Source organism: Abrus precatorius, unplaced genomic scaffold (genome assembly GCF_003935025.1).
Source record: "Abrus precatorius isolate BTA unplaced genomic scaffold, Abrus_2018 Scaffold3, whole genome shotgun sequence".
NCBI lineage: Eukaryota > Viridiplantae > Streptophyta > Magnoliopsida > Fabales > Fabaceae > Abrus > Abrus precatorius.
In genome coordinates this window covers 35,988,663-36,005,384 of record NW_020874373.1, presented here as the reverse complement: position 1 = coordinate 36,005,384, position 16,722 = coordinate 35,988,663, and the positions used below count along the sequence as shown (strand labels likewise).

The window sequence follows — 16,722 nt, the reverse complement described above, 5'->3', positions numbered from 1 at the left end:
CAGTGAGTTGATTCGCATGGGCTTTGATAGGAGAAAGCCTTTAGCAACCCTCAAAGGTTTCCGCTACTACATATTTCAGCCAAATGAATGTCCAGTAATATGAAGGAATGGAACTTTATGTGACATGCTGAAAGCTTTATTGTTGTTGTTGTAACTGCTATAATACAACTTCAAATTCAAATGGCATTCACATTTTCCTAATGCTAAATGTGGTTTATTTGCTATTAGCGTTTACTTCAAGATACAACAGATTTAATGTATATATTTTTGACTTCTTTCTAGGTTAATATTTTTCATTCTGTTATCTATTAGACAGTGACGGCTCTCTCTACTCATTTAATTTTGCTTTGCTTTTTCTTCATTAATCACCATGTCCTCAGTTTCAATGTTCTGCAAAGTATTCTTTTCAAGCCACTGTGCCCTCTTAATTATTCTCCCTTCTCTCTTTCTAACATCAAGAACTATATATCAGTGAAAATCTGGTATAACATAATATATATATATATTAATTCCAGTTCCTAAAGGTCGTAATGGTTATGCATCACAATTAATCCTGATGGAACTGTCTCTCCAACCATATTAAGAATAATTAAGTTATATTATTCATACAACAATTTTTATTTTTGTTTTTACAAATGTGCACAAACACAGATAGATGCAAACTACTTTATAAGTGAATGTAATTCACATCTTCTATGCACATTTTTAAAACTGTATAAGCGATCAAAATTAAATGGCTATAACTAAACCATTAATTGGCGAATAGCCAAAACAAGAAACAAAGTTCAATTTTCTGGCTGAACCAATAATGTTAATTTGAGACCATGTAATTACTTTTTAATCTTTCAAGCTTTCTGGGAACTTGGTGCCTTTAAAGCCAAAACCGCCAATGTTGCTACGTATTGAGGGATGACAAAACAAGATACGAGGAACAGGACTGAAACCTTAGGTAACCGACAGAAGTACTCCAACAACTCCACATTGATGACTTTATTGCAATGTGGTGTCGTGGAAGCCTCTGTGGGTTACTCAAGGTTTTCTCCTTTCAAATCCCTTGCATGCACAAGCTATAGCGATGCTAAGATTATGAACAAAGAATACGTATTTATATACAATGATTAAATTAAAGATTGATTCTTATTTGAAACAGGACAGCAATCAACATTCCCATTATTTCTCTGCTTAGTGTTTGATTCACCAAATTTTAGATAAGGTTACTTTTTGGATGTTAGAACTTATTCCTTGTGAATTTGCCCCTTGCAGTCAGTTTCTCAGTGCCCTAATTAATTGAGATATTGCTTTTGATAAATAAAAGTAATTGCTTCATTTTTTTTCGTAAAAAGTAAATTCTAAGTTGTTCTACAAAATGAGAGAGTATTTTATGTTCTTGTTACGTGAAACAATCATAATAATTAATTTTAATAATAGAATTAGTGATGTATTTGAAAAAGACATAAATATTTTTTAATATTTTAATATAAAGTAGAGAAAGTATTACATTTTTCTCAAGTTTAGAAATACTGTAATAAAATCTTATACTAAATTAAAATTATTTAATATTTTCAAATAAAACAAAAATATTTGTTGCAAAAGATGTTATTCATTAGTGCGTTGACATTCTAATATGCAGCATAGAATATAATCAGCACAGCATCGTATGAGACATCACTCCCGGCCATGGGTTGACTCTTTCTTTTTGATGCAGAACAAGTTATCAAGAACAGAACAAAATACTATATTCTTAATTGGTTTTCGATCCGAGTTCCCAGAATTCAATATATGGACGTGTCGATCATTTTTAAGTTCCTCGTCGTTAATTCTATGAATCCTTCTATATTTTTTACCAATGTTAATTCATATAGTAACCAATGATATCAAAAATAAAAGTATCTTTATTTTTTAATTTGTTAAATAAAAACAATACTCACACGATTTTCAATGATGGTGATTGAATTGTGAATACTCTCTTCGGCATTATTCAAAGCATGATCAAAGACTTGTTAAGCTGTCCATTGTGAAATTAAATCATTAGTAATTGTGATTTAATTTTAAACAAAATCACGTAAAATTAATTTTAATGAAAAAAAATCACAAATTCTTCTTCAAATGTAATGGATAGGATCGGTTCAAATGTCTGGTAATGAGGAGATTGATTTTGAGTGATAAAAATTTCCAGTGGCAGTGCAAACCACCTTTTCTAAATAACAATTGCTACTTATCAATAATTGTGCATTGAAAATTAGTTGACGTGAAAAGTATAATAATAGGCGCGGTTGCTTAATTAGACGACCATTACTTAACAAAAATTAAGAGACCTAACAACAAAATCTAAAATTAAAATAAATGCTGATAATATATAAAAATATGAAAAATTTTAAATAGTAAAAGGTCAAAAGAAAAGTTAAGAGTTTTACATTAAAAACATTCATAGGATAACTAATCTGCAGGCGACAGAAAAGATTTAAAAAAAATGATAATTGCATACATTCGTGACTAATCGAAATATTAATTTTATTAATTTATTATTATATGTAATTATCCTATAAACAAAAGGGATAAAAATGATAAATAATTGTGTCCAATAAGGGCATGTAAACGAGAACGGATGTGTCCAACTGCAGCCGATCAATGTATTCTGTGTGTTAGGCATTGCAACTTCGAACTCTCAGCCCTCACAACCCAACTGTCACCAAACATGCACATCACATTCTGTCTATGTTTTACTTTTACTTTTTATTTTTAGCCGCCAAAAAACCACACATTCTCAGACATCGTTGGAACGAAAGAATGAATGAATGTCTAACCTCAAAGTCATCAAAACCCTTCTCCTCTCTCTCTCTCTCATCATCATCACCAATGCCACTCACAACGAGGATGCACACTTCATGTTGGAACTCCGCGAACTCTTCAGCACGGACGAACGCTCCTCCCTCAACGCCTCCTTCTGCTCGTGGAGAGGCATATCATGCGACAACTCCAACCGTGTCACCTCCATCGACCTTCCTTTAAGAGCCCTCACAGGAAACCTCCCTCCAAACCTCAACTCTCTCTCTCAACTTACCTACCTCGATCTCACCGGCAACAATCTCTTTGGCAATCTCCCCTCTCTCGCCAACCTCTCCATGCTCCAAACGGCTTACCTTTGTTCCAACGGCTTCACTTTCATCCCTCCAGGTTCCTTCCAAGGCCTTACCAGCTTGCAAAAGCTAGGCCTCAGAAACAACATCAATCTCCAACCCTGGTACTTTCCAACCGATTTGAATCAGTCTTCGAATCTACAAATTCTCGATCTTTCTCTTACAAACATGATGGGTCCTTTGCCTGACATATTCCACTCATTTCCCAATTTGCATACCCTTCTACTCTCTACCAACAATATCACCGGGGTCTTGCCTAAGTCCTTTGCACATTCTCGAATTTCTGATTTGCAACTCGACAACCAGAAGTTTGGCATGTCGGGTAATCTTGAGGTGCTTTCGCGCATGAACAACTTGTCCAAGGTGTTGCTGCAGAAAAATAAATTCCGGGGTTGTATTCCTGATTTGGCCAATTGCACCTATTTGTCTGAACTGCATCTTAGCTACAATGAGTTAACTGGTGTGGTTCCTCCTTCCTTGATGCGTCTTCGTTACTTGAACTTCGTGTTTTTGGACCACAACATGCTGCAGGGTCAGTATCCTGTGTTTAAGGATGGTGTGGAGGACACTCATCAGTGGAATAACTTTTGCAAAGAGTTCGATCATAATAGAACTTGCGATCACCGGGTTACCCTTTTTCTTGAAATTGCTTCTGCGTTTGGGTATCCGATAAAGCTTTCAAAGTCGTGGAAAGGGAACGATCCTTGTCAAAAGTGGGGTTTTGTTGAGTGTGATGGAAAGGGTAAGATTGTTAAAGTCAATTTAGCCAACCAGAGGTTGAAGGGAAGAATCTCAAACGCATTTGCCAATTTGACAGATTTAACGACACTGAATCTCAGTGGTAATCATTTGTATGGTTCCATACCACAGAGGTTGACAAATTTGCCTCAGCTTGAGTCCTTCGATATCTCCAACAACAATCTATCTGGAGAGGTTCCTCCATTTTCATCAAAGGTGCAGGTAAATGCTGCTGGCAATGCTTGGCTTCGGAATTCTAGTTCTTCCGGAGGCGGTGGGGAAGGAGTGACACCAAATGGAAATTCACCTACATATAATGTTGATAATAGTACTTCACATTCACTGCTTCGTTCGATTGCATTTGCAGGTATATAGTTCATAGCCGTTGCTGCTATATGTTTCGTTGCTCTAGCTGGTGTTAATTGTCTTCAGTCATTAGCTATGAGGATATATTGTAGCTTTTTCTAGCATCAATTCTTTAACGGTTCTAAAAAAAAGAAAAGTTAGTGTCTATCTACACAGAAATTAACTTTAAAAAGTTAATTTTTTTAGTAGTTAAATGTGACTACCGCTTATAAAGTATCAATATTTTAAAAAATAAATAAAGTGATTTTTTAGCAAGTCATTATGTAAATCACTAAAAAGAATCATCTTTCTTAATTATTTATTTAAGTAACTACTAAAAAGAGTCATTCTTAGCAATTATCAATAAATTGCTAAGAAAGGTGTTTAATTTAAAACTCCTCTCCCCTCTTTTTCGTGGCACTTTGCTATTTGTACTTCTATTCTCACTATTATTAGCAATTACTTCTTTGTTTGTTAAAATATTCTTAACGTGACTTATTAACATATATATTCTTTTTCTTGAACTAGTTAACATACCTTTTTAAAAAAAAAAAAAAAGAATAATACATTATCATCCTTCAAATTTAACAAGTGCTTCTATTGTAAGTTAATTTTTCTCACCGTAATATAGTTTTAATATAAAATGCGTTACTAAAATTAATTTGAGCATGTATCTCAAATAATTCAGTAATTCAAAATTTATCTTTCATCATTATAATTTGCATTTACACAGGTGCTGCGGGTGGTGCTGGAATCGCTGTAACCTGTGTTATGATATTTTTTTACTCTAAGGAGTGTCTTAGCTTAGCAGAAAGGAGAATCTGGAAGAAAACAAGGACAGGTCATGACCACAACATTGAGGACTTAATAAGTACTTATTGTTCTTTGGGGCCAAAGCGATATAGTTTTTCAGATGTAAAAAGGATGACAAACTCATTCCGACATAAACTAGGCCACGGAGGATATGGTGTTGTGTACAAAGCAAGCTTACCTGATGGTTGTCTTGTAGCAGTAAAAGTACTGAATGAGACAAAGGGAAGTGGAGAAGAATTCATAAATGAAGTCACCAGCATTAGTAAAACATCACATGTCAACATTGTCTCGCTTTTGGGATTTTGTTATGAGGGGAACAAAAGAGCTCTCATCTATGAATTCATGGCCAATGGCTCATTAGATAAGTTCATAAATAAAAAGGGATCTCCAAACGCTATGAGTAATTTGGATTGGAGCACATTGTACAGCATTGCAATTGGTGTTGCTCGAGGACTACAATACTTGCACCAAGGATGTAATACAAGGATTCTGCATCTAGATATTAAACCTCAAAATATTCTTTTGAATGAAGATTTTAGTCCAAAAATATCTGATTTTGGACTTGCTAAAATATGCAAAAAGAAAGAGAGCATTGTGTCCTTATTGGGGACAAGAGGAACTCCAGGATATATTGCACCAGAAGTATTTTGCCGAACATATGGTAAAGTTTCTCACAAATCTGATGTATACAGCTATGGCATGTTGATTCTTGAAATGGTTGGAGGAAAGAAGAATGGCGATAGTGGCGGGTCAGTTACCACTCAAATGTATTTCCCAGATTGGATCTATAAGGATCTTGGGGAAGGTAATGTTCATGCAAACAATTTGAACAACACAGATGAAGAAAATGATATAGTAAGGAAAATTACTTTGGTGAGTTTATGGTGCATTCAACCAAACCCATTAATTAGGCCACCAATTAGTAAAGTATTAGAGATGTTAGAGGGACCATTGCAATCAGTGCCGCTACCTCCAAAGCCTATCTTGTGTTCTCCTGACAGACTACCATTCCAATTTTCCAAAATATCCTCTACAACTTTGTATGACACAAATTCAGTAACCACGTAAGAAGGTGAATGTGATTGTTATGTCTTTGTAGAAACCAATTAATGCAAGGAATAGATGTCTTTGTAGATCTGTGAATTTTCTTTTAGCCTACAATTAATTACGATAATGCTCACATGAACCTAATATCTTAAAAGTTTTAAGCAGCTAAGAATACAATACTAATCAGTCAAACCAAACTAATTAATACTTAATTTCCCCTTAAGTTTATTCAAGCATACCTCCTCGGTTTTTCAGGTCGATGTGGAAGTATAGATGCAATTAAATGTTATATGTTATTTTAAAAAGGAAAAAAGACAAACTTCTACCGAGATGAAGGCACTAACAACGTTCCATGATGCACAATTGAAAGATTGTCATTATTGGTGTGACATCATGATACAGAAATATTATTATAGTATTAATATTGTTCTTTTTTTTCATTATTTTTTAATATTTATTTATTCAAATAATGTATGTTTTTATTGTTTTTCAATTTATATATATGACGTTCGAGAATTTTAGGTACCAAGTTGGTGTAAAACTTTTGTTAGATATAAATCATAGGTATTGTAGGAATGCTTGATTAACTTTCACGTCAAGGGATAAGTAATGAGACAGAAAATACAAAGCAATCAATATTTATTTTCAGGTACAAAAGAACAACTTATGAAGGAGATACAATGGGAGTCGAAAGTTATAAGGGGAGAGTAAATAAAAACAATATTCTTTCTATTTCTCCCTCTTTATTTTTCTCTGATCAATAATTTATCTGATAAATTAAACCAAATAAAATAGTATATTCTTTCTCATTTCTTGCGCACACTTGTCATTGTTTGCTTTTGCAATAAAGCCAAATAAAGTGGAATAGATAAGTTTATCTTTGATCAATGATAATATATATATAGTTGTAAGTATATATATTATCATTTGATTTATTAAAAGTGGACATACGGGGCGGATTGTTTCTCTGACAAAGCATGATAATTGATTTGAGCTAATTGACTTTTTACATACACATAATATTTAAAAAAATTTAATCACCAAGTCATCAAACAGCCATATGAGTTTTGTCCCGTAATTTGATCTCATGATCAGGCTCCATTTCTACAAACAAAAATATGACTATAAACTATTTTATAGTATTGTGCAACCTGATTTTCCCTGTGTGTTGGTCTTTGCCTCGAAGGTAGTTTGTTTGTGAGAAAGCTCCTTGTTCGGTCGTTCCTTAGTTTTAAACGGAAGCTAGAAGACTGAGTATTTCCAAAGATTTTTCAGTAACAACTCTTACAATATTCGAAAGTTACATTTCCGAAAATGTGCTCCTTAATTTCAGGTTGAGGCTCTCAGGTTGAGGAAATACTTTGTTCATTAATTTAATAATTGAGATTGCCGATTACTAGTGACATGAAATTATTGGGTCCTTTCGAATTGAAAATTAATTATCTAAGGTTACGGTTATATTTAGGGTCCTGCTTCTACTCTGTATAACAAAAACTTGTATCTCTAATATTCATCAATGGTCATTCCCTTGCATTTGTATTGTAGTCATTCAGTTGCATCTGCATTAGTTCGAAGTTTAGTGCATAAATGCAAAGTTATCGTAGAATAAGAGAAAGAAGGCGACACGATGAATTTACCTTCGAAGAGAATACTTATATAATATTGCAAAACTACCAATTTTTTTAATTTGTGATGATGTTATAAAGAAAATAAATTTAATAACAAATGCATTAAATATAATACAATTTTACTTCTGTTCTTACGCGCTTTGCTCTAAACCTGTTGTGGTTGCTGTTGACCAGCTAGCCTTGCCTTGCCGCCCCCAACACTTGCTCTTGTCATACTTAACGCCTAACTTACACAGAATAAACAACAATAATAAAAAAAATTAACTATTTTTACATTGCATCATTCTGATTATATCATTATACTTGAAAATAAAGCTTTTTTACATGTTCTAGTTGTATAATGTTTCTTGTAGTGAGAAAGAACATTTGAGTCGATGTAGTAGAGCTTCCGAAAATGTAACTTCTGGATATTACAAGGTTGTTATTAAACATTAATTAAGGCTAATTTTGAAAATAAAATTTACAAAAAACAAATCATAATTTGAATCATTAAAACAATTAAAAGAATGCTTAATTTTATCACTAAGAGAAAAGCAAAAAAACGAAATTTTTAACTGCCGGCCGGTACAAAGAAATTGTCCATATGAGACCATGTTGCACATTTTTTTTTAATGCAATGATGTAAGTACTATTACGATACACGACGATATGTATGATTATGATATAGTGAATAAAATTAAAAACAAAATTTAGGTGCAAATTTTTAGGTATATTTTAATATTGTTTATTTGTTAAAAACATTTAGTGTTGAGTTATTAACAATATCAAAAGTATTTAAGAACCCACATCTAAGTTTTATCTTAAAATTATAACAGAAATCATTAGTTACTGTGATATTTTATTAATATTGAAATAAAAGAAATAAAAAAAATATGAAAAATACAGTTAAAAGGTAGTAAGAATGAAGTTAATGTGTTTGTACTATCGTGAAGTGTTTGTACTTTGTATGCTCTAAAAAGAAAAAGATTAAATGGTTCACATAAAAAAAAAAGCTGAATATAAGAAACTTCAAGAAAATAATGAAGAGAGGATGAAAATAAATAAGCTCAATTTGATGAACTAAGGTGTTTAACTCAGTGATTACACTAAACCGAAGATAATACAGGATTAAAGGCTTCGGTGAACCCCCAAAGTACTTCCGCGACTCCCTAATTATTTCTAATCAATGATTGATTTGATATAACATAGTGTCTTGGAAGCCTCTGAGGGTTACTAAAGGCTTTGTCCTTTCAAATATTATCCCATAAACAAAGCCACTTCTAAGCCTAAGATAAGGAATGAGCAATACCTATTTATATACAGCTGATGAATATATTGATTCTTTCTCGTCCCACAATTAATTCAAATAATTAAGACAGCTAACATGCAAATGTTTTTTCTTAGATTAGTGTTTGATTCACCGAATTTTAGATAAGGCTACTTTATTGATCACGAATTAATGGTTAGAATTTGTTCCTGGTGAACTTGCTTGTTCCAATATACAGTGCCAGTTGTTTACTTTACTTTTGTCATATTATAAGAAAAATCTTGACATACGTAGAGCAAAATTTGAAAATCAATATTTTTCACTGAATCACCTGTGTGTTTGTCTTTGTTATATATGCTCAATGATATTTCTTGTCTTGTACACGATTGATGTGCCTTCATTGTGCTTAGCCAGGTATGGCCAGTGAGATTGTGAGAATATAATTTCTTTCCAGGTATATATATTTTTTAATTTAATTTTTTCTTTGTTGTTCACTGTTATTATCTCTATTGTAATTATAAAAATTGTTATAAGAAAATTATATGAAGAAAAATTCTCAAAAGAATAGGAAAAATGTTCCAATGTGCCATGCAAGTGTAGTGAGCTAATTAAGAACCCATGCTTACCTTTTTCCCTCAACCTCATTACGTGATGCTACATCAACCTTGCCCGTTTAAAATGCTCCCCTCTCACTCTCGAAGACTGGGAAGAGACTACTGATTATTTGTTTTCCATTTCTTGTTGCAACCTACTCATCCATGAAGCAATTAATTTCATCATTTAGATTTCAACTTAGTCAACTTCATGAAGCAAATATAATAATAGTATTTAGAAGACTTCCGAGAGTGGAACAAAACATAGTATATGAATTTTATTTTATATTTAATTGGTGCAGTGAAAAACTGAAAAGGATATGAAGTTTAAAAAAAATATTTTTTTTAATAATTCCACTAAAAAAAGCGTTTCATTCTATTCTGTACGCACCAAATGTTAGCTATCTATGATTTAAAATGCATGATGCATGAAACTACTAAGATTCGGTATTGAGCACAGATTATGCAGGCATTCCATCTGCAAAAATATCTCTAATTTATGTATTCTTCATATATATGGATTTCAAAGACACAAAATGAAGAAATGTGACTTTGAAAAATGCTATTTAGTGCGTTGACATTCTGGTATGCAGTGACAGTATCCAAAAACAGATCGAGCATCGCTTTGGATTTGTGACTGTTTCAATGTGGAATAAGTTATCAATCATAAAACTGCACATATTATAATTTGTGTGAAAAATAGAATCAAATTGAACCAGAAACACTCCTAATTGTTACGGTGGGTATTACGGTAAACTTAATTTTTATTGGAGACTCTTCTTTTATAAAGAAAATCTTGAAAAAATTGTATATAAAAGGACTGTTTATGTAAAATATTAACTCCTAAATTTCTATCCTTTAATAAAGCAATTTCCAGAAAGATTTAATTCGAAGTGGGAGTTGCCTGAACTAAAGCTTCAATGACTCATCACAATATTTCTAAGTGGAATACAAACGTTAATTTTTATTTATTCCTCCGTTTTATATATATTTTCATTGATTACATATAGTGACATAAAGATAAGATATATAAAAGATGGAAAATAAAAGCAAATGCAAACATGGAGAACCGAATAAGATTCGAGTTCACCTTCTTCTGAGAGCAATGGCCAACCATATTTGTCTATAAATAGGAACCAATTATCTTTCACTAATTAAAATCACACGTAGTGAAGTGTTGTTGATAGAAGAACTCTTCGTGTTCCCTCAAAGGCTTCCAGTATTCAGCCATAACTTAGTTTACTTGAATGCTGGATGTCTTTGAAGGAACTTGAAAGCTTACTTCTAAATGTATGATAAAATATTCAGAACCGGTCACTTCATATCTTCAAAGCGTTCTTTATGCAAATGCATATATTGTCAAAGCTGAGTAATTCAGTTTTTCAATTTCTACTTGGATGAATATTAATTGTTGTATGACTTTATGATTTTGGTTTCGAATTATCAAAAGGGCATCACACAGGCCTTGAGCAGTCCCATCCGCTTAATTAGTTTTTTGATTTTTAACATATATTTCTCAGTAACTCACATATTTTAATAAAAAATTACTAGTTAAAAAGGTTAATAGAAAGATGGCATATATTTTGAATAACAATGATATACCTACGTACGATGGTTTGTTATTCCAGAAAAAAATTTGCTCTTAATGCAAGAGGTTCAATTAAATTATAAAGTCATTATTGTGAATAAGTTACTTCTATACTTCTAATGTTTCTTAATTAGGACCTTAAGTTAGAGAAAGTATTTAATCTATTTAAGTTTAATCAAGGTTTAGTTGAAAGTTAAAACATAGCTGATATTTCACTTAGTGATTGAGTGATATGTCTGTGTTAACACATTCAAATTTCAATTTTAACACAAAAAAAAAAAAAAAAAAAAGGCGAAGTTTTTCTACACTAGAAGTTATCAAGACCTAACGTCACGGCAAAATGAAAGAAGACTCAATAATTTTAGCAATATACATCACTAAAAGTTTAGTATTGATACATTAATAGGTAACTTTAGTATTTAGAAAGAAAGAGTTATATTTAAACCATTTTTAATTATTTAAAATATGTCTAATACATTTTGAGTACGCAAATTTAGTAATTAATTTTGTATCATAAAGAATAAAAATAAAATACATAATTTTTTTATTTTTTTATAATATATATACTACTAAAAAATCAAATATTTTATACTTAGGGTTTCAAATATGGCTGCACCAGCCCTGCTGTATGCTTTAATTAGAGACGAAAATTGGGAGAATAAAATAGGGAATAAGAGTAGCAAGTGCCAGAGGCACAAATCTCTTACTGTAAAATATTAACCTGTTTTTCACTAATTGTAAATCTGCCCCAATAACTCAATACATGAAAATAAGTTTCCTATACAAAAGCAATCATATGCCAAGCAACCCTAAATAGGCTGCAAAGAATGAAATTATGGGAGTAACATAGAGAGTACAAACTCCCAGCATGAAAAAAATTAGATAGAACAAAAATTCAGAATGCAAAGCATCAAAATAGAAAGAGTTAAGCTCTTTGCAGTACCAAACATCTTAATTGGATACAAATTTCTCAACCTGTAAACAAAAAACATAAGAGATGGGTCATTATAAAATACATCATTTTCTTAAAATCCTACCATAAGATCTACTATTTTTGAATAGATTTTTCGCAGATGAATGAAATTATATAGAAGTCTTTCAATCATTTAGTGATGATAGAATATTTTCCATCTGTTGACACTGGATCAGATTAATTTTCATGCTCAATTTTTTTTTCAGATGAATGCATCCAACAGATTAGTTAATTGCTTTAGATATTCAAACAGATATATTTGTAATAGAAACTATATATTTACCTCATGATAATATGACTAGTCCAAGGTACAAAGACGCGCAAAGAAACGCAAATGATATCATACCCCTGAAAGTGGAATGAATTAAGAGAGAAATATTAATGACAAGTAATTAACAAAAAATATAGGGCATAATTAATTCAGTTTATTCCCCCCCAGTGGTAAGGCATATATTAACTTTGTGCTGCTATTATTTAACCATCTTAAAATCAATTTTTGTGAAGCGTGGCAAAATGAAAACAAGCTAAACAAACAAAGAATTATTATTTATCAGAGTATAAATTATTACAAAAATATTCACAATTTCAACCCTATGTAACCAATAAATTTTGGCCCAAAGTAAAAGAATCATCTTTGCATTCAAGTGTGTTTCCTTATAGCAAAACTCACCAAATAACTCCCCATCCTACACCATTACAAGGACATGGACAAACTTCTGCAAACTTTTCAGCATCACTAGAGTGGACTCTTCGAGATATTAAATCATCATAAATATCTACATGATATAAATTTTAATCCATATGATAATGATATCAAAAGATTTGTTATCCAAAGTCAAAAAAAAAAAAAAAACATATAAAAGGAGCTTAAAAGCATACCATAAACTGAAAACAAACTGTTCATCACACCTGAAAAGCCGAATCATAATTAGTTGCCTATATATTTCAGAAGAAATGACAAAACTGCCTACCAGAAGCAAATTCAAATAATTTATAGAAAATGGATGAAGAGGAACACAGTCAACATACCAATAAACAGAATGACATAGCGAAGGATGTGGACTTTTGTTTTCTCTTGCAGAAGCCAAATTACAGCAATAAAAACAATAAATCCTGATATTCATTGATCGAGAAGAATGATGTGAAAAACCTCGTCAATATCTTTGCTTTTTATTTGAGAAGATCATAAAATAACTCACCGATACAGAGTCCTCGGAGTGTCCACTTTATGGACAAAAGCATGTAGCAAGATAGAGGAAAAGGGAAGTCAGGACACAAATAGCTTCGATTTATTTGATAGAAAACATTTGCTTTTCTGCATCTATGTAACTCATCTTACATTTTTAGCAATACAGAGCACAATAATAAGAGCAACAATAAAGCAACCAGCAGCAATTCTTGCAGTGATAAGATTTGTGGAAGCAAGTATCAAAGCCATTCCCCAAAATGATGAACCAAGATCTAGAGGAAAAACCAATCAGAAAAATGGTAAATAGTAATACAACTGAAAAGCACTCTTATCAAATCATATGCATAAAAAGGTTTAGATGTCTGTGTGTCTATGCAGAATATAGAATATTGATATATATTTATTAATCTCATTATTTGAAGGCATTTAGCTTGTATGGTCAAACCATAGCATGTGTGGTGCTGTTCATTCAGAAGATTGTCATGGATAAGTCCCTGATTCTAAATTAACTAAATAAAATTGACGTGCTAAGTGAAAATTAAGGGAGAAAAATGCATTACATCCAGCAGGCAAGATCACCCAGTATATGCCACCACGTGTCTGTGTTGACCCACCCTCATTTGCGTGAACCTGGATTCCCTCCACCTATTGGCATCAGACTAACAATGGTTTAACATGTAGAACATATACATAAATATAAAGAAGCTTATAGCAGAGTCAAACTTCTGAAATTTCTCAGCTTTAATATTAAAGTAAGGCCGCCGTGATCCTGCCAGCAGTAAAATACTGCTAATGCTAATCCATAGTTGAATATATTAGTAAAAACAGGGTATACATACTACTTCATTTTATTGAAGCATCAGGAATTCAGGATGCAGGAAGAATATACTTTACATGAATAAGTTCTACAACATTTTAACTTGAAAGAACAAAATGATGAAAAATAATTCCTTAAAAACCTTACATCTATTGAATTCATAATTTGTATGCTAGAGCAGTGAATTTGCCAGTGCCGTAATAACCACAAAATAATTTAAAATAACAGAGATTAAGAAAAATCCTCCCTGGTTGATTGCATGCCATGGTTACACAAAGAATAGCAAGGCAAATCAATCTCAGAGAATTACCTGCACAAGCATCTTGTCATGGATTACAAACGTGTTTTTTAGTATGTTTTTTTCCCATTATTCTTTCATAAAATTCAGTATGGTCTCAAGGTATGTCTCTTAAGAGAATCAGATGTATGCCCCTCTACCTCTGGTTGTCAAATAAAAACTTCCATAAGCCACCAACAGAGCATCATTTTCAAGTTAAAATTATTAAAATATTTTTATAACCTCTACCTTTCAAAACCAGAGTTATGTTTATAAGCAACGAGTGGACAGTGTAATAAGTTATTGAGATTTTAATGCTATATATTATATCCACAAACGTGGTATGACAAATCACAATATGAGAAAGAGGTTGCTAAACAGTTTTTATGTTAAATGTTCTACCTAAGAGCATTAAAGTGAAACACTAGGCTCATCTTCAATAAGCAGCTCACTTGATGAACTAAATTTACCATCTCAAATCAGCCCATGTACTGCTAATAACTTTTTAGTTGGTGAAATAAAATCTCTTCTCCATTGGAAATGCAACAAAACAAAACAGATCATTGTACTAGATGAACTTTTGAACCTATCTCCAGTTCTCCATTCAAATTAAGTTGCTAGTGGCTACATATTTGATGATACATAACAAGAGCCATTATTGGCCCCAGAATATCTTGGATTTCATGTTATTCAGGGAACAGAATACAAGATAAACTTCTAACACATTGTAAAGGAAAAAATATTCAAAAGTGGTCTACTTCTATCATCAAAGAGAATTAAGCTATGACATTTACTGTTTTACCTGGCCACAAGTGAGCTTGCAAGCAATTGCATGACTCGCTTCATGCAGAAATACAGTGATGAGCTTAAAAGGTGTAAGTAGAAAAGTTCTCCATAGCTATAGCCACAACAACAAGGTGTTTGCAGAAGAAGATTAGTTGTACTTGTACAGCATCTGAGAACAAATAAATACATACAAGACATTGTCCCCAAAAGAAATCTACATGACATGTGGTGTGGCATATTTATCTATGTTTACTAAGTCCAGATAAATATCTGCAAACTTCTCGGACTTTACCAATAAAAATCCAAATATGGTGCAGTATTAACCAATAACCAATAAATGCATAATATACAATAATAGACAAGAGACCTCCTTTTGAAAAGGTCCATTGTGAAATGTCAAGTCAACCAAGTTATTCACTTACAAAACCCCGTAGTCTTTCTTCTGATTAGCTCATCCAAATAGAGCTACCAACTTTGATCCAGTCACCAATCACAACTAATTTGATAAACAAATCCATGCAAAAATGGGGAATTTTTAATCCTCTTGTTATCCAGCCTAATGTTTCTCTCAAAAAAAGAAAAAAACGCTATGAAATTTATACATAGCAGCATTATTTGTGGCACGCCAAATTCTCAAAAAATTACAATTGACAACCCAATCCCGCATTTACGAACATTTGAAAGCAATTTTCAATGTATAACGGTCACTGAAATAAAATAAAATAAAACATAGAATTGCACTATAATAGCACAATTACCTACAAAGTGTGTTTTACATTAGAGAGAAAGAGGAGTGATTAATAATTATAGATATAAATTATTGTCATATAAAGCCTCAAACCTAAGAACCATGGAAAATATTGATATTCTTTTGAATTAGAAAAAACAATAACAATAATCTTAATTCCCAAAGAGGGTGTCTTTTCCTTTCTGAGAACAAGAGAAAAAAAAATATGGGTTTTGTATAGAGAGAGAGAGAGAGAGAGAGCGCAACAAAAGTAGTACCACAAGGATAACAACAGTGAAGGCAGCAACACAAGCAATGAAGACCTTCTGGTCATGGTCACAACAATTCTTCAGCTCCCAGTTAGGCATAGCTGCTATGCAATGAGAAAGGTGAAAGAGTTGAACTTTGATGAATGATGATTCTGGGTTTTGAAGCTTATGATTAAAGGAAGCTTTTTGGTTTGGTGGGTAAGACTTGGAAAGGCAAGAGAGGGAGAGAGAGAGAATATATAAAAAGAAAGACAATTTATTTATTTAATTTACATCGAAACTCGAAAGTATTTGTATTTAATTTGAGAAACAAGAAAGACAAAGTATTTGCCAGTTAGGTTCGAATTACTTCGCTGCCTGCGTGTCTAACGCGTAAAGTCGTTGTACCAATCAACGTAGTTTCATGTTCTTCCGCATTCTTATGTGCTACCTCGATTCAGATTTTTGTTAATTTGAATTTTTCAATTATTCAACATTTTTCACTGCCAACATCAATAATGATGGTACGAGGTAAGTCCACTAGAGCAATTGTTGTCACCCTGTTCATGT

At 32.2% G+C, this 16,722-nt stretch overlaps 2 protein-coding genes across 2 annotated transcripts; one reads left to right on the top strand and one right to left on the bottom strand.

The window, feature by feature from the left end:
- Positions 1–2,795: 2,795 nt before the first annotated feature.
- On the top strand, positions 2,796–6,101 carry LOC113862604 (receptor-like kinase TMK3). Its single transcript, XM_027495681.1, has 2 exons — positions 2,796–4,242; positions 4,954–6,101. The coding sequence occupies exons 1-2, from the start codon at positions 2,796–2,798 to the stop codon at positions 6,099–6,101; spliced, it is 2,595 nt and encodes an 864-aa protein (XP_027351482.1).
- A 5,706-nt stretch (positions 6,102–11,807) lies between these two features.
- On the bottom strand, positions 11,808–16,419 carry LOC113863217. The gene is made up of 10 exons (XM_027496714.1): positions 16,183–16,419; positions 15,194–15,289; positions 13,858–13,942; positions 13,448–13,569; positions 13,308–13,332; positions 13,138–13,221; positions 12,988–13,017; positions 12,779–12,884; positions 12,392–12,456; positions 11,808–12,110 (listed from the first exon to the last, which is right to left on the bottom strand). Exons 1-9 carry the CDS (start codon positions 16,270–16,272, stop codon positions 12,393–12,395), a joined length of 702 nt encoding a protein of 233 aa, XP_027352515.1. The 5' UTR covers positions 16,273–16,419; the 3' UTR covers positions 11,808–12,110; position 12,392.
- Between the last annotated feature and the right edge of the window lie 303 nt (positions 16,420–16,722).

What these genes read in the sequence shown, in the direction of transcription:
- LOC113863217 (XM_027496714.1), bottom strand. Translation starts at nt 16,272, where the DNA reads ATGCCTAACTGGGAGCTGAAGAATTGTTGTGACCATGACCAGAAGGTC. An exon ending in GGTGATCTTGCCTGCTGGAT is followed by an intron (nt 13,570 to 13,857) that starts GTAATGCATTTT and finishes TTTTTCCTCTAG; the next exon opens with ATCTTGGTTCATCATTTTGG. An exon ending in CTATGTCATTCTGTTTATTG is followed by an intron (nt 13,018 to 13,137) that starts GTATGTTGACTG and finishes TCGGCTTTTCAG; the next exon opens with GTGTGATGAACAGTTTGTTT.
- LOC113862604 (XM_027495681.1), top strand. Translation starts at nt 2,796, where the DNA reads ATGTCTAACCTCAAAGTCATCAAAACCCTTCTCCTCTCTCTCTCTCTC. An exon ending in TCGTTCGATTGCATTTGCAG is followed by an intron (nt 4,243 to 4,953) that starts GTATATAGTTCA and finishes GCATTTACACAG; the next exon opens with GTGCTGCGGGTGGTGCTGGA.